The sequence below is a fragment of the Heterodontus francisci genome, chromosome 15 (assembly GCF_036365525.1).
Source record: "Heterodontus francisci isolate sHetFra1 chromosome 15, sHetFra1.hap1, whole genome shotgun sequence".
Classification (NCBI taxonomy): Eukaryota; Metazoa; Chordata; class Chondrichthyes; order Heterodontiformes; family Heterodontidae; genus Heterodontus; species Heterodontus francisci.
This window is the reverse complement of record NC_090385.1, coordinates 21,739,614-21,764,533: the sequence shown is the minus strand read 5'-3', so window position 1 is coordinate 21,764,533 and position 24,920 is coordinate 21,739,614. Positions and strand designations below refer to the sequence as shown.

The 24,920-nt window shown below is 42.9% G+C and overlaps 1 protein-coding gene across 1 annotated transcript in view; it reads right to left on the bottom strand.

Moving 5' to 3' along the window:
• The window catches only part of LOC137377397 (arrestin-C-like), an 84,459-nt gene that overhangs the window by 22,099 nt on the left and 37,440 nt on the right, over positions 1-24,920 (bottom strand). The window contains exons 2-9 of the mRNA XM_068046977.1: positions 22,121-22,168; positions 21,141-21,171; positions 20,827-20,887; positions 18,416-18,460; positions 15,045-15,241; positions 9,523-9,582; positions 5,204-5,271; positions 915-1,050 (exon numbers count right to left, since the gene is read on the bottom strand). Of these exons, the coding sequence (XP_067903078.1) occupies positions 915-1,050; positions 5,204-5,271; positions 9,523-9,582; positions 15,045-15,241; positions 18,416-18,460; positions 20,827-20,887; positions 21,141-21,171; positions 22,121-22,140 (618 nt within the window). The 5' untranslated portion in view covers positions 22,141-22,168. The remainder of the gene's footprint in view (positions 1-914; positions 1,051-5,203; positions 5,272-9,522; positions 9,583-15,044; positions 15,242-18,415; positions 18,461-20,826; positions 20,888-21,140; positions 21,172-22,120; positions 22,169-24,920) is intronic.

Here is a 24,920-nt window from a genome sequence, read left to right as displayed (position 1 = left end):
TCCCTTTGCAGGGTTCCTGAGTCTGACACTGTGAGATTCAGGAATTGACACCAGCTTGGGCTGATATGCCAGTTAGACAATATTCAGAGATAAAGTAGCAGGCAGGACAAGTGCAGAAAACCCTTGAATATTAGATGATGCCCTGTATTGGTACAGCCTCCCCTTCTTAATGACAGAGGCAGCTAATGGGAGAAAATACAATGCAGCATTATGCACCCAAGAACTGCCTCTGCCCTCCCCTCTTATTAGACTATTGTGACATGTAACCAGCTACCAAGAATAAACCAAGAGTCGTCTCGGGTGACTGAGCTTCCCTAGATCTTGTGTCAAAATTGATCCTGTAGGAAGAGGAAATCCAAGCTCGATCAGTCACAAATATGCTGCAGCTCAAGGAACAAAAATAAAGATTTGTATTTATATAGCACCTTTCATGATCTCAGGGTGTCACAAAGTGCTTTACAGCCAATTAAGTACTTTTGAAGTGCAATCACTGTTGCAATGTAGGAAATGTGGGCACAGCAAGCTCCCATAATAAGGTAGTGACCCAATAAACTTTTAATGATCTTTTGAGTGACAAATATTGGCTAGGAAACCAGGGAGAATTCCCTTGCTCTTCTTTGAAATAGCACCACAAGATGTTTTACATCAACCTAAGAGGGAAGACCGAGCCTTGCTTTAACATCTTGTCTGAAAGACAGCACCTCTAACTGTGCAGCACTGAAGTGTCATCTCGATTTTGTGTTCAAGCCTCTAGAGTGGGATGTGAAGCCTCATCCTTCTGAGTCAGAGGCATGAGTGCTACCAACTGTGCCACAGCTGTCACACTAAAGTAACCAGTCTGAGGTGTAATTGAGATGATTTTGGTGCCATCCAGTCTGCTGGCATTACCTGTCTAAGAGGTGATCGGAACTGACCTCTTTGCTAAGTGATGCCTCCAGTTGCAGTGGTTTGTCTGACATGAGGAACTGCCGAGTCGTTTCCGCTTTGGGCTGCACTCTGCTTTTCTCTGGTGCGTACTGTACTTTGCGGATAATCAGCTTCACTGAATTCCTATCACAGAAAACAAAACAACTCATCAATTCAGCCATGCCACCAAAAATTACCATTAAGTTTGATCCATGCTCACTGAGGTGAATAAAATGTAACTGTAAAGCACCTAGAACTGTGCAATGATCATTGTTATTTAATTTTCAAAGTTTCTCCCAGCTTACAATTTTCTCTTGCTCCTTTCTATTGGTAGGGTACTTTGTTTAAGTGGACATCCTTTATGTATGAGTTTAAATATTAAGGAGTCGATGGATAACTCAATTTGTCTGTCATCCCGCTTCCTGTGGCACTTCCCTTCAATTGTACCCATCACTTTAAAACTGATTTTCTTTCCTACCAGTGGTGTTGTTCCTAGCCCTGCCTGAGGTTTCAACTGGAATTGTGAACAATTATGAAAATGCGGTTAGACTGGATAATTGAGAGCTTTTAATACTTGATTTTCAGGCACGTCTTAAAGTAGTGCAAACTCAATTGGAATTGATTCACACCTGAAGATAAAAATTGTCATTCTCACTATGTGAAGAAGGAGATTTAATAAAAATTATTGTTATTCAAATCTATTTGTGTCAATCTACTATTTAGTTAGTTACCTCCCCCTCTCGAAGTCCATGGGATTAAAAGGACAGTGGCAGCATGATAGAAAATTGGTTAAGAGACAGAAAGCAAAGAGTAGTGGTAAACAATTGTTTTTCAAGCTGGAGGAAAGTGTACAGTGGTGTTTTCCAGGGTCAGTATTAGGAGCACTTTTTTTGATATGTATAAATAACCTGTATACATGGGGATGCATGACATAATTTCAAAGTTAGAAGATGACACTCAAAGTTGGAAGTGAGGACGATAGTAATAGACTTCAGGAGGACATAGACTGGTAAAATGGATAGACACTTGGTAGATTCAATTTAATGCAGAGAAGTGTGAAGTGATGTATTTTGGTTGGAAGAATGAGGAGAGGCAATAGAAACTTAATGGTGCAATTTTAAAGGGAGCACAGGAACAGAAAGACCTGGGAGCATCTCTGAAGGTGGCAGGACAAGTTAAGAAGGTTGTTAAAAAGCAAATAGTAACCTTGGCTTTATTAACATAGACATAAAGTACAAAAGCAAGGAAAATATGGTAAATATTTATGTATCACTGGTTAGGCCACAGCTGGAATGCTGTGTCCAACTCTGGGCATCACACTTTCGGAAGGATGTCAAGGCCTTCGAGAGGGTACAGAGGAGATTTAATAGAATGATAGCAGGGATGAGAGGCTTCAGTTACGTGAAGATACTGGAGAAGCTGGAGCTCTTGCCTTTAGAGCAGAGAAGGATAAAGGGAGATTTAATGGAGGTGTGCAAAATTATGTGGGGTTTGATAGAGTAAATAAGGAGAAACTATGTCCAGTGGCTGAATGTTCAGTACCTAGAGAATACAGATATAAGATAATTAGCAAAGAACCAGAGGGGAGATGGGGAGTTGAGGGCTGTGAAGAGTTGGCATGAAAGAGGAGTTGAGGTCTGAGGCGTATTAGCCATGATCTTATTGAATGGCGGGGCAGGCTTGAGGGGCCAAATGGCCTACTGCTCCTATTTCTTATGTTCTTAATCTTTTTTTAACTGAGTGAGATGTTATGGTCTGGAATACACTGCCTGCAAGGACAGTGGTTGCAGTTTCAATAGCAACTTTCAAAAGGGAATTTGAAATACATGAAAGGGAAACATTTTCAGCGCTATAGGGAAAGAACTAAGAAGTGGTATTAATCAGATAGCTCTTTTAAAGAGTCAGCACATGCACAATGGACTGAATGGCCTCCTTTTGTGCTGCATCATTCTATGATTTGTGAAGTAATCTTCTTATCATTCAATTTCACCATAGTTTAGGACATCATTAGATTTCATTCCATTATCATGAAGGCTCCACAATTGAAATCTCAACTGTCTGTTATCTGCATCGATGGCAAGCAGTGATTGGGAAGCTTCTGAAGAAGCATCCATACCTCATGCTGGTGCAGTCTTCTTTGGGAAGAGGAGTCTTGACCAACAACATTTGCTAAAGTCAGGGCCAAGCAGCTGCCTTGCTCTGCAGATATGGGGTGGGGGTTTCTGCTGAGAGGGCACGTGGCATCTCTTGGGCAACCTGACCTGCCTGGCATCCCCTCCACAGCTCCTACTCATCTTCCAAACATTGGAGAATTCCTCATGGTAAGCTCACTGGTGCTAATAAATGGAACTCAGGGCACAATAAAAATCAAAAAACAACTGGCCCAAGGTCTCAAGAAAATCTAAATGCCAGCTTGGAAAAAGACTAAAAACAAAAACATAAGATGAACCACTAAAAGGCCTAAAGTGCTTATCTTAAATTCAGCTAAAATTTTAAAGATATACCCTCACTTGAAGGTCAGTCTACAGCTTCCTTCCCATAGGGTTTGCATGGTCCTGCTGGGGATATGGTGAACAGTTGGCCCATGGTTTGGCAAATAGTGCAGCACCTCCCTTCCATCTCTTTTTGTAGAACTTAATAAAACTCCTATCTGTTTCAGATGCCAGTCGCAGATTGGATAGGAAGGTAGAACAGGGGCTCCATACCCAATGGAAATCTGGCAGAACTGCTAATGCTCCAATTTCATGTGCTAAATTAATAATAATCAGCCCCAGGTGAGTTTGCATGAGACACGTCTGATCGCAACCTAGGCTGGCTCTCTGGACCCAGCCAGCTGTAATTTTTTTCTATTCATTTGGGGGATATGGGCATCACTGGCTAGACCAGCAGTTATTGCCCATCCCTAATTGCCCTTGAGAAGGTGATGGTAAGCTGTTTTCATCAACCGCTGCAGTCCTTGGGGTGCAGGTACACCCACAGTGCTGATAGGAAGGGAGTTCAGGATTTTTACCCAGCAATAGTGAAGGAACGGTGATAAAGTTCCAAGTCAGGATGGTTTGTGGCTTGGAGGTGAACTTGCAGGTGGAGATGTTCCCATGCGTCTGCTGCCCTTGTCCTTCTAGGTGGTAGAGATCATGGGTTTGGAAGGTGCTGTCGAAGGAGGCTTGGCAAGTTGCTGCAGTGCATCTTGTAGATGGTACACACTACTGCCACTGTGCGTCGGTGATGAAGGGAGTGATTGTTCAAGGTGGTAGATGGGATGCCAATCAAGCAGGTTGCTTTGTTCTGGATGATGTCGAGCTTCTTGAGTGTTGTTGGAGTTGTACTCATCCAGGCAAGTGGAGAGTATTCCATCACATTCCTGACTTGTGCCTTGTAGATGGTGGCCAGGTATTGGGGAGTCAGGAGGTGAGTTACTCACCACAGAATTCCCAGCCTGCTCTTGTAGTGGTTATGTGGCTGGTCCAGTTCAGTTTCTAGTCAATGGTAACCTCCAGGATGTTGATAGTGGGGGATTCAATGATGGTAATGCCATTGAACATCAAGGGGAGATGGTTAGATTCTCTCTTGTTTGAGATGGTCATGGGCTGGCACTTGTGTGGCACGAATGTTACTTGCCACTTATCATCCCAAGCATCTGGACACGAGCTGCTTCATTATCTGATGAGTTGCGAATGGTACTGAACATTGTGCAAACATCAGCGAACAGCCCTACCTCTGACCTTATGATGGTGGGATAGTCATTGATAAAGCAGCTGAAGATGGTTGGGCCTAGGACATTACCCTGAGGAACTCCTACAGTGATGTCCTGGGACTGAGATGATTGACCTCTAACAATTACAGCCATTTTCCTTTGTGCTAGGTATGATTCCAACCAGCGGAGAATTTTCCCCCTGATTCTCATTGACTCGAGTTTTGCTAGGACTCCTTGATTCCATACTCAGTCAGATGCTGCCTTGATGTCAAGGGCGGTCACACTCACCTCGCCTCTTGAGTTCAGCTCTTTTGTCCATGTTTGGACCAAGACTGTAATGAGGTCAGGAGCTGAGTGGCCCTGGCAGAACCCAAACTGAGCAAATACACGCTATAGTTCAGCTTAATCGGAGAGTGAAGTAATGCAGGGGTTACTGACAGGTTAGCGAATTACATAGGCAACTAGATTTGATGAGAAAGGGATGGAGAGAGTTATTGACAGGGAAGATAGTTGAGATTACTGAAAAAGAGATGGGATTTTTGGAGCATACAGCCACTCCTGTTCTTCTGGTAATAGTCGTTTGGAAGGTGAAGGTGCTGATACCTTTTCTGAATCTTATCCTCCAGGTTATCTGCACAGAATCCTTTCACCTCAAAGTCTACACCGCACGCCTGCAACAGAAGCAAAAAAAATATATTTTAATTAAAGCTAAATGGGAGAAGTGTAAGTCACCAAACTAAATTCAATGTTTTAAAGGACCATTGTCCTTCCTTAAAAGACCGCTAAGCAAACTGCTTTTCACACAGGTTGCAAATCAGTGGCAGGGTATCTCAATCAAGTCAACTACATCAAAAATGCTAATATACATGGCTGCTTTGCCCTTTTCCTGTCCTAAAGATGGATGGTAATTAAGCTTCAACATTTTTGGTTGAAGGGATATTCCTCCCCGACCCCACCCCCTGCAAAAATATTGGAAATCAACAGAAACAGTTCTATTTCTGTAACGAGACACATCTTGACTTTGCGTGATCCTGTAAAATGGATTACAGTGTGTTCCTAAATCATTTTCCATCTCTCCCCAATTTTTGTTTCTATTGACTTCAAAGGAAATTGGGAAAGATGTAAAACCAGCTGGCAACTCGCTATCACTGTCGCACAAAGTCAAAATCTACCCTAATTTCCACTTGTTTACCCTCCAAATGCCCCTCCTCCACCCCAGTCTGTGTGAGGTCTTTGAGGTTGTTCTTGCTACAAAAATGGAAAATTATTTTTCATTTCGAACAAATAAAAAAATTACTCGGAGATTTCTGTGATACTGAAGTTATCATCTGAGCCCTGAGCTCTCTTGCTCTAGTTTGCAGCTATCATTATATATATAGCACAGCATAGGCAGGATTTTCCCTGTGGGTTCTGAATCCTGCCTTCAGGCTCAAATAGGGGTCAGAAGCCCACACTGTGTGGGAAACAGTCACTCAATGTGATTTCGCCAGAGCTGCCAATTAATGGCCAGAGTGTGGGCTTGCTGTCCAATTAAGGATGATGGGCAGGCTTGCGAGGGTGGAGGATCAATCAGAGACCTTCCAGCTTCAAAGTAGCAGGCTGCAATGGAGGCAGCCTCCTGGTGGCAGACTGGCAGCCCTGGCCGCAACGGAAGCTAAGTCAGGGAGAGGGTTAAAATAAAAATGGCTCTTGCAGCCAGGCCACCACTGTGGGGTGGGGTGGGGTGGGAGGTTGGGGTGGGGGGTGGGGGGTGGTGGTGGTTGGGTTCCCCCTCTACAGGGCAGCCTGCACATGCTGCGGCACCAGGGCAGACAGCGAGAGCCTCTAGGCTTGCCTGGAGCACAGGGACCCCTGGTCTGCCACCAGCAGGCTGTCTCCAGGCAGCTGAACTGGTCCCTGCTGCCTGCAGGAACTTGGAGGCTGACTGGAAAATCCCACTCACCTTAATCAGCTACCCACTGTGTGTGGGCAGGTAGCCCTGTTGCCACCCCCCCCCCATCCCCCATCCCACCTGCGTGAAAATGGCCTGGAGGCAGGATGGAGGCGGGCAACCGGCACACAGGCCGGCGGTGCTGCTTTTAGCTCCTGCCCACCTCTGATCCTGGCCCCAGTGGGGGCTAAAAATGAGGCCCCCGTGTGACAGAGGTTTATTTTTGAGGGAGTATGCTGTCGTTTGTAAACTGTGCTGAGCTCGAAGCCACAGTTTGGAAGATTCTGCACTGCAGTGATTTGTGCCATTTAACAAATAATGGTGAGCTCATTTTAACACAATGTTTAGGGTGTTTTTTGTACCTGGGCTGAATTTTAAAGAAGTTGTGGGGACAGGGCTTGTGGCACAGGGTCACGTCTCTGCCAGACAAGCACAATTGCTTGAAAAACTATTATGTTAAAAACTTGCCACCAATAGGCTCCATGTTTGTGGCAGGAACTTTTCATGTCACCAGGGTATCGTGTTACTATGGTCCCTGCCTACCTCCTCTATAATGAGGTGCACTTTGTAAAATAGGAGGTAGAGCGAGCTAATTTATTTGCATTTCAACAGCAAAAAAATCCTGTTGGGTACAATATATAATGCAGACATGCTTTGAATTCAATGCAGGCAGGTCAGCACCCGCTCTGAATGTTACCAGATAGTAAATCTTTTAATGCTGTCGCCAGTCTGTTACTCAGGCCGAGAGGTATTGCTTACTTCAAGGCAGAAGAAACAAATGCAGAGAATTAATGTTTACTCTCTTTAAGGGGGATTGATCCCCTTTTTCTACCATTTGCTCATAACAGAATTGATATTTTTTTCCTACCAGCAGGTGGTGGTGTTGCCCTTTGTGAATAAATTACTGACCTGTTCACTGTAAACGATTGCACTGATATGGCAGGATTCCTAAATTTCTTCCTACCGGCAACCGGGTCTACCTAATTTTCATGTGATTTGCATTCCCCCATCCCGCATATGGATGCATTTTATGGCGTAGTGTCGAAACCAGAGGACATCAACTTAAGGTGGTTTGGAAAGGAACCAATGGCGACCATGGGAAAAACTTTTTTACACAGCGAGTGGAATCCACTGTGTGAAAGTGTAGTGGAGGCAGATTCCATCAGGGATTTTAAAAAGGAATTGGATAATTATCTGAAGAGAAAAAAATTTGCAGGTTACTGGAAAAGTGGGACTAGCTGAGTTGTTCTTGCAGGGAGCAGGCATGGACACAATGGGCCGAATGGCCTCCTTCTGTGCTATAACCATTCTATGATTCTATGCTTCTAAACACATCTCTGGTCCAATGGCTCCAAAGCCACAAGCAGACTGGCAGGAGGAACAGGCTGGGAAAGCCTCGTCCTCAGTGTCAGAGTTCATACATGGCTAGGACCAGTGCTCTTTGAACTGTAACTCAAGATAAATACATGTCACCTGGAGGGAAAGGGAAAACTGACTGTTGTTATGCTGTTGTTATATGATTTTCTTAGATCGCTTGTACATTGATGATGCTGTAGTTATGTTGGGAATATTTGCGCACAATTTTCATATCTTCCAAATGAGAAAAATAGCAAAAGCTGATCAAAAACTTCAAACATCTGGCACAGATCCTTCACAAAAAACTGCTAACTTAAAAAGAGTCCTTTGTATGTAGTTAGGCTGAAAATGTTGTGCGACACAGGCTTTAGATAGACTCTCTCGTGTGATGGAGGATTGTGACAAAAATTGAAATGATTTACCCTTGTTTCCAGTGGAGACACTGTGACTATTGTGAAGACATACTGCTGTTCTCTGTGTGTTGAACTGTTTTAAAATATTTTTTGCTCATAGCCCTTCCGTCAAACTAGCTAGTTTATAGAGATACTGCGGGAGAACTTTCAGCTGCTGACCATTTCACACCTGAAAATGCGTGTCCAGCTGCTGAAAATCAGCGGGGTTGGGGTGGAGGGGGCGGGGAGGGTTTGTTGGCGGGGGGTGGGGGGGGGGGATGTGGAATGGTGCATCTCGGCTGTCCCATTAGTGCCCACCATTTGCCTGATGCAATTTTCCTGCAGGCCTGAAAATGGGTGAGCAACATACCTGCCTGAAACAGCCGGCTGTTTAATTCTGCAAAGCTGGGGCCAATTTTCAGGTACAAATCGGGGAACAGAGTGCTGCACATGGTGCACCAATTTACACAATTTGTGAGTCTTAATCTATGGTCCTTAAAGGGACAGCTGTAGGCTGCTCACAGAATGGCTCAGGAAACTTTAAATTTTGATCTTTCTGAGGACCCAGGAGGAGCCTCAGTGCAGGATCATCTTCCGCACCCCTTCCCCCTCCCCCGTCTCAACTGCCGGTCGGCTCAGTGCGGGACGTGGCCGATATGCTGCCTTCCCACACCCGGCAAGCTGTGGCGGAGCGCCCGTTTGGTGGCAGCAGTCAAAGTAGACCTAAAACGCTAATGGTTCAGGCCTCCTGATGTTGACATTGAGCAGGAGATGCGGTCACTCAGTGAACTTCATGCCTAATACAGATGGAGGTTGCCGACACAGTGGCGCAGTGGTTAGCACTGCAGCCTCACAGCTCCAACGACCCTGGTTCCGTTCTGGGTACTGCCTGTATGGAGTTTGCAAGTTCTCCCTGTGACTGCGTGGGTTTCCTCCCACAGCCAAAGACTTGCAGGTTGATAGGTAAATTGGCCATTGTAAATTGCCCCTAGTGTAGGTAGGTGGTAGGAGAATGGGAGGGGTAGTGGTAGGGAATATGGGATTAATGTAGGATTAGTATAAATGGGTGGTTGTTGGTCGGCACAGACTCGGTGGGCCGAAGGGCCTGTTTCAGTGCTTATCTCTAAATAAATAAAAAATCAGTCCCATTCTTCATCGCCATCCCATATTTCTTCATTGTCAATGGGGGAAGTACTCTGTCCAATCTGTCCACCCAGGTGATATGACACAAAACGCATGTTTACCTTTCCACGGTCTTCTGATCCCGGTTGCAGGGTGACTGAACATGGCAGGTTTGGAGGAATCTGGAAAGACATTAATTATTTCAATGTGAAATAAATTTCAATACAACCCTTCATGCTAGTCCGTGGGATAACAGATGGCTCATTTTAATGGGCACTATTTTGTGACACCAAGGCCATTAAATAAAACTCTAATGAGCCATCACAAGGAGAGATTTACAGAGCTAAACTTGTCTTCATCAAAGCAAAGAAGATTAAGTTGCCGAGAGACATTGATAATGTGGATGTAAGTGGCTCATTTTACTCAGATTATTAACAAGCCTTGAGTAAGGTCATGAGTTACAAGGAAGCAGTTTCCACACAAAGTAAAGGGTATGTAGAAAGGTAAAGCTGAGGTAATTTACACCTTTAAAAATGATCTGCTTAAGTAGCTCGTTACAATAGGTTTTAGGTATTGGGGGTGTGGTTGATTTAACTGCGCCTAAATACAGCAAGACATTAATAAACCTATTAATAGGCTCGTAATTGGCAGATAAACTTTAGTATAGATTAAAAGTGCAATGGTACATTTTGGTATGAGAAATAAGGAGGCCACAATGGACCCAATGGCCTCCTTTTGTGCTGTAACCATTCTATGATTCTATGATTCTATATACTCAGAAAACAAAAGCTGTATCTTAGCTCCCAAAAATGGATGGGTTGAGGTCAGGTCAGAGGTTAAAATACAAAAAAACTGGAATAGAAACTGAACCCACTTCGAACCCGTCCATTTCCAGTTTTAACTGAGGCAGGAGAAGATGCAGAAGACAACCTGCTTGCGGGAAGAGGGTTGTTCATTTGAATATTTTAATGCGGCTCTGAGGCTTCATTTTAACAGTCACTGTATTAACTACTGGGGGCCGTGCAGCTTTGCGGGAACATTGTCCTCAACCCCCACAATCGGGACCCTCCCTCATGATCTGGACCCTCCCCAAGATCTCTCTCACTCCCACTACCTGCTCTCATTGGTCCTGTGAAGCAGGCTTTCCACCAAAAAGGCCTCCAGTCTGTCAATCAGGCTGCCTGTGGGCTGAAACCCAACCGAAAGCAACCCCCACTGTTAAATTCTGCTGGATATTCAGGAAACCTGTTCTTCGAGGTTTCCTGACCTCACAACGGCCACCCCCATGGCACAGAACATGCCACCAGGCTAAAATCCAGGCAAAAAATGTAAATGGGATAAAGGAACAAAGTACAGAAATCTCTAATTAGAAAGGACAAGTTCACAATATTGCAGGCTGTATACACTGCCAGAGCAGATGAAGCCAAACAGCAGACAGATGAAGACACTGACTACCCAAACAGCTAGCCTTCAGTTAAGCCAAGAGAAAGGCAGCAGCAATGGTGATCCACATCTTGTCGGGGTAAGAGACAGCACTACACCCTCCCCACCGAGAGCTTTGAAATCCACAAATGCAGGAGTTTGTTTAAACAGTTAGTCACATGACTAACCTGCTGGCCAACTTGGAGTTTTGAATTGTGCTCACAGGATAGTCTGAAGACAGATGGCAGATTGTAACTGAACCTGGAACAAGAGAGCCTCTCTCCTGGATGGCTCTCTCTCGCTTTCTCACAAACCTCCAGACCCGCTGAAGTTGCTTAAACCTCAAAAGAGAAAAGACTGCTACATCGAAACAAGTTGAAGCGTGCACTGGGCTCCAACGAACAGCAAGACTTACCGGTAACCAAAGACTCTGCATTGAACTCAAAGGACTGTAATTACAACCCAGCTATTGCCTTAAACTTTTCCCCTTTATTCTTTCCACTTTCTATCTCTATCTGCATGTGTGTTTATTGTGTATTCATAGTCGTTAAACAATTAGAGATTAAGATTAACTAACTTCCACCTTTCTTGTTTAAATTAAGAAAAACAGTCTGATTTGATTTCTTTGCCTTGCAATTGGAAAGCAGTGAACAAGGATTCACTGAGGGGGAGCTAAAAAGTGTTTTAAAAATTAAACCCTGTTACAGTTAAACCAGGCAAAGGCTGAGAGGGAACCCCTAGACTCCTTCTCACCTGGTTGGAACAATACCAAAAGATCTTTCCTGAAAATTTGGAGGAAAATGGTTATCCAAGGAAAGATGCTTTGTAACCGAACAACGTCATGCTAACAACATATGGGGGAACTGAGATTCAACAGCTAGGAACAACCCAAATCAGAGGGACACACAAAGGAAAAGATGTTAACTGTGTGTTCTATGTCATTGAAATGAGCGGTCCCGCTATCCTGGGGTTGAGCAGTTGCAAAGAGGTGCAGATTATCTCAGTAAACCATGAGGTGAAGGAGGCGACACTGAGGGTTGAAGACAGTACACCCATTGAAAAGCACCCGCTGATCAGAAGCAAAGAAAATCTCTTACAAATGTAACCAGAGTGCTTTGATGAGATGGTTGGATGCTTTGAAGATTTTGAGTATTACATCACTATTGACCCAGCGATGAAACCAGTGATTCATCCCCCAGGTAAAGTACCAGTAGAACTAAAAGGAAAGCTTGAAAGAGAGCTCCAAGGAATGGAAGAAAAGAAGGTGATCACCAGAGTCACAGAGCCTACAGATTGGGTAAATTCTATCATGGTAAGAGAGAAGCCAAATGGACGGCAAAGAGTTTGCCTAGATCCCAAAGATTTTAACCAAGCAATAAAGAGGGATCACTACCCTATTCCAACACTGCAAGAGATCACACCAGCACTGGCAGGGGCAAAGGTTTTCAGCAAGCATGATGTCAGAAATGGCTACTAGAACATGAAGCTAAATGCGGAATCTTTGCTGTTGACAACATTCAACACACGCTTTGGATGGTACAAATTCCTGCGCCAACCTTTTGGCCTTAAAGTGAGCCAGGATGTGTTCCAGCAGAAGGTAGGCAAGACATACAGGAGATGCAAAAGGTCCATCGGCATAGCAGGTGATATTCAGATATATGGTGTCGATGGAAAAGATCATGACGACCATTTACATGAAGTCACGGAGAGAACCAGGAAAGCTGGATCAAGCTAAACGCAGACAAATGCATTGTGAAAGTGACAGAATGCCAGTTCTTCGGAATGGTGTACACACCTGGCGGAGTCAGGTCGAGTCCTGAAAGAATCTCAGCCATCTCTGGGATTGAAGCCCCCAGAGATAAAAGAGAGTTGAGAAGTTTCCTTGGCTTGATCCAATACATGAGCTCCTTTATTCCGCATGTTGGAACACATGGCAAACCTGCGGGAGCTGATGAAAGAAGATGCAGAGTACCAGTGGTCAGAGTCACACAACAGGAATTTCAACTAACTCAAAAAGGTAGTATGCAAGGGACCAAGTCTGTCATATTACAGCAGAAAGAAATCTGTCACTCTGCAAGTAGATGCTTCCACAAAAGGACTAGGAGCAGCCCTGGTACAAGAAAGAAAGCCAATAGCATTCGCATCCAAAACCCCAACATCAGCTGTGATTGGATACGCCAACATAGAAAGAGAACTTTTGGAAGTCATGTATGGATGTGAGAGGCTCATAGGGCAGAGTGACCATCATCCAATGGAGCAGATCTACAAGACAAATCTATGTAAAGCACCAGCAAGACTGCAGAGGTTACTCTTGAGGCTTCAGAATTATGATTTCACTCTGAAATACAAGCCAGGAAGAGAAAGGGTGCTGGCAGATACACTATCTTGGTTGTCGTCATGGGAGAAACATGAGATAGAAGATCTAGGTATAAAGATTCATAACCCAGTGAATGTAACACCACCAAAACTTAGTCAAATGAGAGATGAGACCAGCAAAGACAAGGAGTTACAGATGCTCTCTCAGCAAGTGATCCAGGATGGCCTGATAAGATACAGCACACAGAGCCAGCGATATGACAGTACTGGTCTATCAGAGATGACATCTCACGAGAAGATGGTGTTCTGCTGGCTGGATCCAGAATAATCAAACCCAAAACAATGCAGGAAGAACTTCTCCAAAAGATACATGAAGGCCACATGGGAATGGAGAAGTATAAGCTCAGAGCCAATCAGCTGTGTACTGGATAAGCATATACAAAGATATTGAAAATATGGTGTCTACATGCAATATATGCCAGATGTACAGAGCCACAACAATCATCTCAGTGGTACGAGTTCTGTTCGCTGAGCAAGGGATTCCTGAAAGATTAATATGTGACACTGGCACCCTATTTACATCCAGAGAATTTAAGGAATTTGCTGACCAGTATGGGTTCAACACCATCACCTCATCACCACACTACCCACGGGGACACGGCTTTATAGAAAGATACATCCAGATGGTCAAAAGAACCCTTGCGAAATTCCAAGAGAAGAAGGAATACCCAAACCTGACCTTATTGTCATCCAATCTACACCACTCAATGCTGACATGAAATTACCTGCAGAGCTGTTGAATGGAAGAAAATATAAGACCACTCTGCCAAGCAAAATACATCCTCCAAGCGAACAGGAGGAAGTGAGACAACAACTCACTGAAGCACAGGTAAGAGGAGAGCAACACTTCAACAAGCATGCTAAATCCCTACCTGAGCTGTTGAAAGGACAAACTGTATATGTACAGGATCCAATAATGAAAACCTGGAGCCCAGCAAAAGTTGTTGGTGAAGCTGAGACTCCAAGGTCATACAACATTGAGACCGAAACCGGTCACTAAATGAAAAGGAACAGAATTCATATTGGACTTACACCTGAGCTGGAAAAACACAAAAGATCATCAACAACACTAGAAACATCACTATCCAGTGGGACAACATTAACAACATCACCAGCAAGTGACACACATTAGCAACAGCAAGCACAACTCCTACAGCACCAGGAGCAACAAGCATAACATCGCCTGTGCATATTATTTCCAAAGGTCAGTTGATAATCTTCTTTAAAGAAAAGTTAATGACTGGGACAGTTATATTGATATAGGGGCTTGATGTTTTTAAAGGAAGAGTGATGTTATATATTGTTATACAATCTGTAAAGTGCTAGGAACTAATTGTTATGTGTAAGTGTCCCAGGAGGCCACATTCATGGCTGCACTAGAGAGTCATGGGACGTGTAACCAGACACCAGCCTAAGGCATTGCTATACATAGAGACATAGAAAATAGGAGCTGCAGTAGGCCATTCGGCCCTTTGAGACTGCCCTGCCATTCATTATGATCATGGCTGATCATCCAAATCAGTAACCTGTTCCCGCTTTCGCCCCATATCCTTTGATCCCTTTATACCCAAGAGCTATATCTAACTCCTTCTTGAAAACATACAATGTTTTGGCCTCAACAGACCATGAAAGCTGAATGATTAAAACAAAAGCTCTAACTTTCCCAAGTCTAAAGTGTGATTATGTCCAACATATGGGAACTAGAAAACAACCAGAAGACATAATACCCATAATTCAGGATTTCCTGTCTTCCATCCACTCTCTTCCCGCCTCAGTTATTATCAGAGCTGATGTTTCCCTTGGTTTTAATAGCAACAGGGACTATTTCGTACCATTACAGTCATACCTGTAAGATGAAAGGGTAGCAGTTCTCTTTCAGTTTGTTAGCCAGTCTCTCTTGCAGTGGAGTCAGTGGCTTTTTGTTGTCTGCAATTGGCGGATAGACCTGGATTGTTTCAGAGTAAATGTCCTTTCGGAAACTAAGGCCCATGACGTCCAAGTCTTCACGTCCATATCGGAATGCACACGTCAATACCACATAAGCTATGTAAACAGCAAATAAGAGAATTTTTTAAACAAATGAATTAAGAATAATTTATGTTTATAGGGAGTTATACTTGTAACAACTTGCATTTATATAGCCCCTTTAAGGTAGTAAAAATGGCCCAAGGCTCTTTACAGCAGCAGGTAGGGGACCATTGGATTAATATAAAGTATGCAAGTGAACTTGTCTGAGGTTTACAACTGTTCAGCTTATAAAACTTAGGACCCAGTGGAGTACCAGCAGGTACTCAAGGAGTTCTAATTTCCCCGTTTCAATGAGCCTCTGATATCAGCTATGCTGGTTAATATTAACTATTTGTGTCAGTTGTGGCTCAGTGGTACTCTCTTGCCTCAGAATCAGAAGGTTGGGTGTTAAGGGTCTTGTCTGGTTAGCACTCAAAATCTGTCTGCTTCAAAGTCTCAGGAGCTTGTCCTTTTTCCAAAGACTGCTAGTTTTCCACCTGTTTCTTGTTTAAACTCAAGAAAACCTGTATGATCACAACAAAGGTAAATGGTAAAACACTCACTGAAGTGGTGAACACAGCCACAGGAGTAAACTCTTTTGCGGTCAAACAAGGAGAAGGGCAAGGGGGAGCCTTGTGACCCCTCCTCACCTGATCGTAACAATAGGTTACATAGAGAGAAACTATTCCCTCTGGTAGGGAAGCCCAGAATGAGAGGACATAATCTTAAAATTAGAGTGAGGCTATTCAGGGGTGATGTTTGAAAGAACCTGTTCACACAATAGAGAGAGGAAATCTAGAACTGTCTCCCTAAAAACGTTGTTGAGGATGGGGCCGATTGAAAATTTCAAAATACCGATTGATAGATTTTTGTCAAGCAAGAGTATCAGTGGCTACGAAACCAAGGCGGATAAATGGAGTTGATATAGGTCGGCCATGATCTAATTAAATGGTGCAACATGTTCAAGAGGGGCTGAATGGCCTCCTCCCATTTCTATGTAATAGGCTCAAGAGGGGCTGAATGGCCTCCTCCTGTTTCTATGTAACAGGCTTAAGAGGGGCTGACTGGCCTCCTCCTGTTCTTATGTTCCTAGGGTTTGCATTTTCAAACTGGGTCCAAGGGCCTTGGATTGCCTTCAAAGGGATTACAGGAGTTTCGAGTCATCATATTCATGAGTTTTTCGTTATATTTGTTGGGTAACTTTGCCCAAATAACAACACTTCAAAAAGAATCCATTAATGATTAAGTATCCTGAGCCTCTGGAATGTTCTATATCAAAGCAAGTTCCTTCTTTCTTTTTTTCAGCCATTATTTCTATTGCTGAACACAGCAACATGCTTTCTACAATGATAGCAATGCCTTCCTTTGGGTTGCTGGCATTATACGTTGGAAACTTGGTTTCCAAAATTGTGGCAATGATTTGAGGGGATTCTTCACACTGAAACATTTGCTAACTATTGACCGAAGAGCAGGTTCAGACTGCCCCACCACCTAGAAGTTTGACCTGGAAGGGAATTGAAAAGTAAAGAGAGGTGTATGCACTCAAGTAGCTTAAAAATTAAAAATAAACTTTGGGTAATTTTTAACTCTGTCCAGCCAGTGGAATCCGGTGTATGGGCCATTAATTGACCCAGGTTACTTACCCGCCTTGGAGATCCCGGGATCTCTCCGTCTGCCATTTTAATCCCTTCTCCTGATCAGGTAGCCAAGTCACCTGCTCAAAGCTGACAGGGTCCTTCTTTGTATATGGTCATCAGGTTCTGATGACACTCTCCACTTGCCTGGATGAGTGCGGCTCCAACAACACTCAAAAAGCTTGACACCATCCAGGACAAAGCAGTCTGCATGATCAGCACCCTATCCACCACCTTAAATATTCACTTCCTCCACCACCGACGCACAGTGGCAGCAGTGTGTACCATATAAACGATGCACTGCAGCAACTCACCAAGGCTGCTTCAACAGCACCTTCCACCTAGATTGAAAAAGGCAGCAGATGCTTGGGAACACCACCGCCTGTAAGTTCCACTCCAAACCACACACCTTCCTGACTTGGAACTCTAGCCATTTCCTCACTGTCGCTGGGTCAAAATCCTGGAACTCCCTTCCTAACAGCACTGTGGGAGTACCCGCTCCTGATGGACTCCAGAGGTTCAAGAAGGCAGCTCACCACAATCTTCCCAAGGGCAATTAGGGATGGGCAATAAATGCTGACCTTGCCAGTGATGCCTGCATCCAATGAAAGAATAAAAAACCATTGGGACTGGACTACAATCTTAACAGACACCTGGGTGGGGGAACCACTGTTGCTGACTGCCAGGTGGATCCTGGACTGCAGAGGATCAGCCCTAGAAAAGGTTGGAAAAGGTGAGTGTTTTTATTTCCTTTGAGGGAAAGGAAACACACTTTTGGAGAGTAAGGCCCATGACATGTTGGCAGGCGTCGTAATTTTCTCTTGCTTTATGCTGACATCCTTCTTGAAACGGGCAAGAAGTCAGCTGAAGAGATGTAAATGGCATCCGGGAATTTAGCTTGCAAGCATGGTTTCTTGGCAGTTACCCATTGACAGTTAAAATCCAGGCCATTTACTTCATGAAGTAAAGTACAAGTGGAAGATTAAAATCTGTGAAAAGCTCACAATGAAGCTTGTGTCGACAAAAGGCTAGAGGTCTGGATTTGAATCTAAATCTGCTACCTTTGCCTCCCTGGCAGTACAGACAGCAGCCTGCTCACTGAATCGGTCTATGATGGGTACACGAGTCTGCTTCAGTTTTTGGATTGCATTAAATATATTGCTAGGCTGCTGACACTGCCTAACATTCTATGCCATGGCAGTTCAGAAAGCTGCACTCTTCACAAGAAGTCACCCTGAGTGCAAGAGAGCTTTAGTTAAGGATAGGCTTACTCCCCCTACAAAAGCATCAATAGTCCATCATTAAATTATTTAAATCACCTTCTTACCCATCAATGAAAATGAGGCATCATGCTCGAACCTGCCCTGATGGCAGTGGAGGTGACTGACCAAAATCACACTAGAGCGTAGCCATTTCTCATCAACATTTCTCCGCTGGAACAGAGGGTGGCAACAGGACTCAGGAGTAAGAAGGGAAAAAGTCACGCACAGGCCAATGGTGTGCTTATTGAGAAATTGCAGAGCCAGCCGAATAATCAAAATGTCGAAAGGAAAATGTGTCAACACAGTTGCTTTACCTTTTCTGTCCTTTACGTACTCTGGATCAAGCAGCAACATGCCATCTGCAAAAAACAAGTCAACACAACTTCTAAAATAGCAATGTGGTTACATTCTATTCACCAAAAAACATGCTTCACGAACCCTGACTACGATTAGGATTAGTACTTCTGTGGACGCTATTTTGACTGAATTTTTAAAAAATAAAATGTATCTTAGCCCATTTATCACTCACACTGGAATACAGAAATTAAAATACTTATTTTCTCAAAATGCTTGTAAGAACTATCCTTTGTTTCCGTACCATTGTCTAACCTTCTCAAGATATTTACACGTAATAACGAATGGGTCCACATGCACTGGGGACCCTCAGGACCTTGTAAAATTAAACATTCTCAATGTGCGAGTGTAGTGCAGTCTACTTGATTGCCAGCACAACTAAGCCTGATCCTATCTCACCCTGCATCTACACATGTGTATTTTGTAGCAGGTTTCAAAGCAGTGTTTTGTCTCCCTTCCAACCTAAGCATGCCAACGTGAATTGTAGCAAACCTACCGTCTCTCAGCTGATACTAACTCAACATGGAATGGAGATCAGACTCAGGAACATTGTGGTCTAGATGGTTCAATATCACACATGCTGTGCATTTATCAATTGAGCCATCGCAACAGTTGGTTAACATATTGTACTTGGATTAGGAATATTATATGTAGAATGTAACTCTACATTGAATTCTTTATATTTCTCTGTTCATCTAGTTGATCAGTGCCAATATAGGTATCAGCATTGTAGGCTCTCATGTGAGTTATAATCCAACCTCAGAAGATCACTGCTATGGAATCAATATAACTTATATTATTTTCCACACCAGTCACTTTTATTGCACTGAGATTGCGGAATTAGTGCCATTTTATTATTGACTTGCACTTAACGGAAACTGGGATGACTTTATCCTAAATTTATTTAATATATGATCCATACATTCAATGAAGAAGATTTTCATTTCATCAGTCTAGATTTCTGGGTTAGACTTGAAACATGCTCACCTGCCCACTGGAAATCTTTCCTTTCTTTTCTTGTAGTCCCCTGTCTGTCTTGAAGATGAGAACTTTAGCTGGGTCTTTAGCAACCCTTTAGCACAATGATTATGTGAGCTTATTGTCAGGCAAGCCCCCCACCTGCCAAGACTGATGCACGCATTATTTCGCCCCATGAACATTAAAACTTAAAATTGCAGGCCCCTGACCAGAAAGACATTTGCATAGTAACAGACAGTGTTGGAACAAGGGACCCAGCCTTTGCTTCCCCAACACACAGGAGAAGTGGTCAGACCAGTTTTAGTCACATGACTAGTGGCTGTTGGTTTTTTGAACTTGCCACAGATTTGAACTCAGAAATGCTGCTTTTCTCCTGGACTGAAAACACCTCTCTCCAGTCTGCTTTCATCTCGCTCTCACCAATGAAGACATATAAACACCAATGGAGAAAAAGTGAACAAGGTTTAAGAAGAATACTGGGCCCCAACGAAAAGTAAGAGCTGTCTACAATCAAGGACTCTACGGTGAGCTGGAAACACAGAAACAGGAACAAAAAATACCCTTTAAAGACTGCCTCAAACCTCTCCATTTTATTTTTCTTCTGCTCTTTTCTGTCCCTATTTGCATGTGTGTATCATGTGTGCATGCTAGCATGGGCGTGTCGTATAGCCGTAGGTGTTAACCATATCAGAGTTTATGTTTAGGGTTTAATAAATTTCACTGTCCTCCTTTAAACCTAAGAAAGCCTGTTTGTGCTCATTTTTTTGCCTTATAATTGGAAAGTGGTGAACAAGCATTCACCAAAGGGGGATATCAAAACACAGTGTTTAAAAATAATATCCTGTTACAATAAGACCAGGTGAAGACAGCGAAAGACCCCTAGACACCTTTCTCACCTGTCCATAACAATATACAGTGATTACTGGTGGCCAATTCAACTGCTCATGTCTTCAAAGCCAAGCTCGGTCCTTAGCCCATCCAATATATGCACATATGCACTTCATAGGAAAACAATGATCGGGAAGTCTGGCCAACTTTCCCTCCTGGGTCCAGATGTGAATAAATTGAATAAATACCAAATATGAAGCCCCTATTGCCATCCTGGCTCTAATCAAGGATTGAACCTGGAATGTTCTTAGTTTTCTATTAATAGGTGATGCACTTATTTACTGAATCATTAAGGGATCTTGAATCTTTTAAATTCCATGGAACAGGAATGAATGGAAAAATGTTTGTTCTATTAGAATTTTATAAGTGCTTAGCTAAATTTGCTTAGCTATTGCTTGTGTGTTACTAACATTGTACAGGGGCATGGGATACACACGCAAACACACACACACACACGGTACACAATCACATCTGATTTATAGATAATAGCCCCTAATGTACCCACCAATTGGGTCCACAGTGTTGACATGATCTACAAAGTCTCGCTTTCCCAGATAGAGTGAGAGCTGTTGATGAAGGAAATAAGTGTTATTTTATACAAGACTGTAAGTCACTGTGCAACACCATACTAGAGTTGACATTACTGGCAAAAATTTAAAATTACCCAGAATTTCTTGTTGGGTGATGAATGATAGAATTACAGGTAGCCAGCAGAACAAAACTACAAATGGCAATGGTGAAATAAAAAGTCCTGCAGCAATGTCAAGACAAACGGTGAAATTAAAACTTCAATCAGATTTTCAAGCTGAAGAAACTAACCTTTTCATTTGCGCTTGTCTTTCTGAAGACTCTGTAAATTTAAAAATAAAGAATTACACACCCAACACGCACTTTACAGCTATAATATTAAAGCGTCATTTGTGGTTATTGCAATAAAAAACTGCTGTTTAACAATCCCATAAACTCACTTGACAAATGGACCATCATTTCTCTTTATGACAATCCCTTACCCTTCCATTAGGTCAATTCAAGATCTTTTTTCCAAAGAAAAATGTTAGATTACTTGATCTTTCCTTGTAACTTAAACTTTGACAACTAAGATCATGTCCGTTATTTGCTTCTGGACCTTCCTACAGGCACAAATATTCTTCCTGTGATTTGGTGATCAGAACCATCACTCAATCCTCCAAATGCCCACACAACTTAATTATATTTGCACTTGCAGATGCTACAGCCATGTATTATATGTTAACAATCCTCAGTTTGAATTCTATTGTGTGGAATATTTCTATTTCACACAGCAAAAAGGTATAGTCACTGGATGTCACCCTTGGGAGTGGCATATCCAGAACTGCTGATAAAAACAGCAGAAATGTGTAGTGCCACAATGCCACTGTGGAGATTGCTCTTGCAGGAGTCACCATATTCCATTGTATACAATTTGATAAAATGCTGAGAAATTCAGTTTTTGAGTGCCAATTTTAACTTGAGGTTTATTTGGGGCAGGCAGGGTCTCAGGAGGGAGCAATGCCCCCACAGACTCTTTGGCGTGAAGCCAGGGCCATTTTAAGTACTGGGCCTCATATGAATAGTTTAGTTCTGTCTCCTTCCTAAAACCGGCAGGAGTGTTATCATGGTCATTGGGTGGGATTGGGAATTGGGGATGGAGGCAGATGCTGTTGATTTGTTGTAATCTTATCTTCATAACTTTATTCAGTTTTGATGCAAACACACTAAAACATGAAACTAAAAAGGTAAAGACTCAATGTAGTTTTCAAAGTGAGAGGATTCCTACTCACTGTCCTGGTTTTTGAGCCATGCTGATGAAAGCTGATGGATATGATGTTCTGTAAAATAGAATAATATTCATAGCACACAATTAATATGGGTAATAGTCTTTATAGATTATAAATAAGAAGATATAAACCAGCACATCTGTACATCAACTATGAGGGTTTTGTTATACTTCTACTTTCTCCTTCATGCCAAATGGTGCACATTAATATAAATATTGGAGTGTGACTCATGTTCCAATCTGATATCCAAGTGCACTACAACTAACATACTAACATGTGATGAGACTCCATTTAAGAGTATCTAAATGGCTGATTGCTGGAAACTTCTTTAAACTTTTCATTGAGTCTTTTAAACAAGTTGCCATACATTCTTTCATTCTTTGCTGCTCCATTGGAATTTGATCATTTTACCCATGGAGGTTTGTGGATATCATAGGGAATGATGATTGCAGAATACACTTTGATTCCAGACTCACATAGTAGACTGAGTGTTTGATTTTGACAATGGAGATGATGATAACATCTTATTAATGACTGAGTGTTGTTGAGAGTGAAATCCAATTGACTCATCATGACCACTATCTGAGACATCTTGTGCACAGATTCATTATATTTGCAATGACTGGACTCCCATCGAAGTTATCAGGGAAAATATAATTGTTTTCAAGCATGTCTTGAACATTTGTTGATATACCCTTCAGAGACAGACTTTGTGATGAGGGTGGAGGGTACACCAAAATCATCTGGTGAGAGCAGGTTTTTGGGGTTTCTTATGGAAAGAAGGCCTAGAATTTTAAGCTTGCTCTTAGTGCAAAGAATTGTACTTTTTTTTCCATCTATACTATATGCTGAATATATTCTAAAGACATTGAGGCATGTCACAAAATGCTTTTCTTTGTATCTAATTTTACTGTTTTATCTTTTAAATATTTGTGTAAAAGTTTAAATATCTATTATTCATTTTGATGTGGTAATTTTGTATGCTAATGTTGGTGTTACTGTGTCTTTTATGTAGCATGTTATTTGGGAACAGTGTGCATTGAAATACTTTGATGCCTTAGACATATTCCTTGTCTATTGTATTTATGGTTAGCACATTGTGTGCGGCAGGTACAGTTATTTCTGTTGAGCAGTCTCGATGGTTGTTGTTATTTGATGGGGGATGGGTTTGAAAATTATGCCTTGTGTAGATGTTGCACATTGCATCATGCAGCGGGATTGTGCTGTTGCACCCAATCAAATTTCCGAGCTGCATTTGGTTTTGTTGTGACTCAAAATATTTTTCGGTGGGGTTGGCTTCACCTGACCTTGGATCAAATGGGTCACTGTCTATTGCTTCACATTGAAACATGGAATATTTTACTAGGTTGCAGAAGTAGTGGACGACTTTTCTACTTGGTTGATAATAATTCCTGTTTCTCTTATCGTCATTTAAATGCTTCTTTTGTGGAGGGTGTTGGCAGGTTGGGTGGGTGTGTATAGTGGCTGTTCTATTGTTAGTGGTGACTGAAGCAACTTTTAGAATTGGACTTGATGTGTTCTGGATGTATGCCACAGCAGATGTAATGCTGGTCATTGTGCCTCTGGTGTTAAGTGGACTTTTAGAAGTTACCTTTTAGATTAGTGTTTGTGCTTAACCATGAGTCTTCTGATTTATATGTTTATTTACACATACTGATGCTTGTGCATTCACTGTGCAGTAAGTTTTTGTGAGATCTAGCTTTGTTTTATATATAGAATTGTGCTCTATTTTGTTGTTTGGTGCAGTTATTATTAAATTTGAGGCAATCAGTTACAGACATGTTGGACTGAATTTTACCACGGGCTTCAAGACCCTGACATCGGGGCGAAAATCGAATCCTGAGCCTGGACTTGCCGGCATCAGGACCTGCTCAGTAATTTTACCGCTGGCGGCCTCCTAATTGACCACCTGTGGGCCTGCCTTCCAATTCAGGACAGCAGGCGGGCTCCTGATGCTGCTGGCCCAATCAGAGGGATGGCAGTTCTGAAGCCACAGCAGTGTCACTGAGAGAGGTGGATGATGTTAACGTAGGCAGGAAACTTCGGAGCACCTCAAAACGGAGGCACCCTTGGAAAAGTATTTGAAAAGTAAAATTAAGGATGGCCGAGGGCAATAGGCAGAAACGCCTCTGAGAGGATTGTTGCGGCCGTGGAGGTTGTGTTTTATGCCTACGGCCCCATCTTTGGGCCATGGAGCCACTGGCTCCGATGGTTCCCTGGGCTGCCACAGGGAGGCTGCCTCCATGAAGCAGGCGGTCCCGGACGATGGCCCCTAATTGGGCCTTTAATTATGCAAATCAGCTGGCTGCCTCCGTGAAGTTGGCAGCCGATCTGCCTGGCAGCCCATCTCCTGCTCAGCACTGGGAAATCTCCCTGGCGATGGGGAAACATCCCAAAGTGGATCCTCGCTATTTTACCAGTCCCCTGCCTCCGATCCCACCACCTGGGGTCGAGTAAAACGCATCCCCTTAATTCATTAATAAAACTGTTGAGTTCCCTTTTGGGAATTTGTTTACTTTTGACCTATATAAAAAAATTGCAGGGCTCTGGAGAAAAGGCAGGGGAGTGGGACTAGGTGAGTTGCTCTTGCAGAGAACCGGCACAGACAGGATGGGCCGAATAGCCTCCTTCTGCGTTGTAATCATTCAATGATTCTATATGATTGCATTTGAGTCAGACAGTGTGTTTTATGTTGTGCTCGGTCGCGGTGTTAATAAACTTTTATTGAATGTTCCTATTGAGAATTTTACTTAAGAAACCTATCTCTGGGTATGTGTGAAGA